The following is a 1710-nucleotide window of genomic DNA, read 5'->3' as shown; positions in this document are numbered from 1 at the left end:
AAAAAAAAAAAAAAAAGGGTGAATTTTATTCTATGTACATTGTACCTCAATAAACTTAACTCAAAACAAAAACAGAGAACCAAACATCAAGGGTGCTGAGGCAGGCCTCAGGAGGCAAATGCCTAGCCCACCACATCCCACCCACAAGAAGATGCTACCTATTTCTTACCCTTCTGTTTGGCAAGCTTTGGATCTTCATATGTGGGCTGGATCTGCTGCTCCAGCACTGTTTTCAGGGGGGCTTTCTCCTCCACAAGCCTTTTCTGTTTCTTTGCCTGGTCTGAGTCCTAGAGACAATTAGGTACAGGTGGGCTTAGGAGGGAACTGCTGTTCAGAAAAACACTTCAGTGTTAGAAAAGAAAACAAAGAGAAACCAAGACAAGGGGATGGGAATCTGGAGTTCATTGTGTTTACTCCCAGTAGGGAACAGTGTGGGAGCTCGGTGGTGTAGTGCCTAAGGCATTTGACTGCTAATCAGAAGGCTGATGGCTCAAACCCACCATCCCCTCCTCAGAAGGAAAATTGGGCTTAGGTAGACCTACCACTTCAGAATTCCAAGGAGGGGTCGCTAGGAGTCGAAACTACTCAACAGCAGTGAGTTTGGTTTGGTTTGGTTTGAGGGAACAGATAGGTAAGGCTCAGATGAAACTGACAGAAATGAAAAGAAACTAAATCAAAGCTTAGCAATTCTCCTCCCACTGGTGAGCTCATGTCCACTTATCTGGTCAGAGGTCTCAATTCCTGCTTTTCTGCAAAAATCATACCTAACCCTTCCCATCTCGTATCCTATTTCTCCAAGCTCTGGCTCCAACTCTAGTGCAACCACCACGTCTTTCCTGCTCTCTGGGTGATGCTCCCACACCTGGGCCTGGAGCTCCTCGGGCAGGATGGTCAGCAACTGCTTCAGCACCAGCAGCTCGAGGATCTGCTCCTTGGTGTGGGTTCAGGCTGCAGCCACTGATGGCTAAGTTCCCAGAGCTGGCTCACTGACTCTTGAGGTTCTGTGGTCTCTTCATAGCACAACTGTCTGAATCATTTGCACAACAGCTCCGGTCCAAGGCTTTTTTCTATTTCTTTGCACTTTGAATCCCTGTTCTCAATTAGAGGAGTGATCCTCCCTCACTACCTGAAGCCCCTCTTTCTTCAGATTCAGGGGAGCCAGGGAATCAGCACTCACCAATACTGTCGCCATCCCCAGCTTCAGACTGCTCTGTTTTGGACAAGTTTCTTTGGATTGTCTCCTCAGGGATACTTCTAAAAATATAATAACATTACACAGAAATAGCAGTAATAATAAAAATTATTAACAATAGCAATATCCCTTGGTGAATTTATACATTTCCAATAGCTACTATCCATTGTTTTCTCTTCAAAACCATTCCTAAAAAAAGGGAACATACATACAAAATGAGAAAGCTTTTTTTTTTTTTCAGAAGATTGCTAACTAAAGTAAAAGGAATAATAGATTTACAAAATCAGCATTTTGTATTGCTTGATGAAATAATTCAATCAAGGACCACAAAAGTTGCTAAAAACCACTGGGTAAAATGAAGAGGGGTGGATTGTCACAGTCTCAAAATATCACCACACTGACTGCTTATTAATCACAAAGGGAAAAACTGAGATGTCAGGCAGTCAAACTTAGCAACCCCAATAAGAAAATCTGGTGTCATTTACCTCATTAACCATGTAGCATTTTTACTAAAAATG

The 1710-nt window shown here is 43.0% G+C and overlaps 1 protein-coding gene across 1 annotated transcript in view; it reads right to left on the bottom strand.

Annotated features, from left to right (window-relative positions):
• Positions 1–1192, bottom strand: part of ZSCAN26 (zinc finger and SCAN domain containing 26) — a 6184-nt gene extending 4992 nt beyond the window's left edge. The window contains 4 exon segments of the mRNA XM_042783068.1: positions 170–287; positions 770–945; positions 948–1068; positions 1070–1192. Coding sequence (XP_042639002.1) covers positions 170–287; positions 770–945; positions 948–1068; positions 1070–1192 — 538 coding nt within the window.
• Between the last annotated feature and the right edge of the window lie 518 nt (positions 1193–1710).

Source organism: Orycteropus afer, unplaced genomic scaffold, assembly GCF_000298275.1.
Source record: "Orycteropus afer afer isolate SDZICR_OR568_19922 unplaced genomic scaffold, OryAfe1.0 scaffold00627, whole genome shotgun sequence".
Taxonomy (NCBI): domain Eukaryota; kingdom Metazoa; phylum Chordata; class Mammalia; order Tubulidentata; family Orycteropodidae; genus Orycteropus; species Orycteropus afer.
This window is presented reverse-complemented; position numbering and strand designations above follow the sequence as displayed.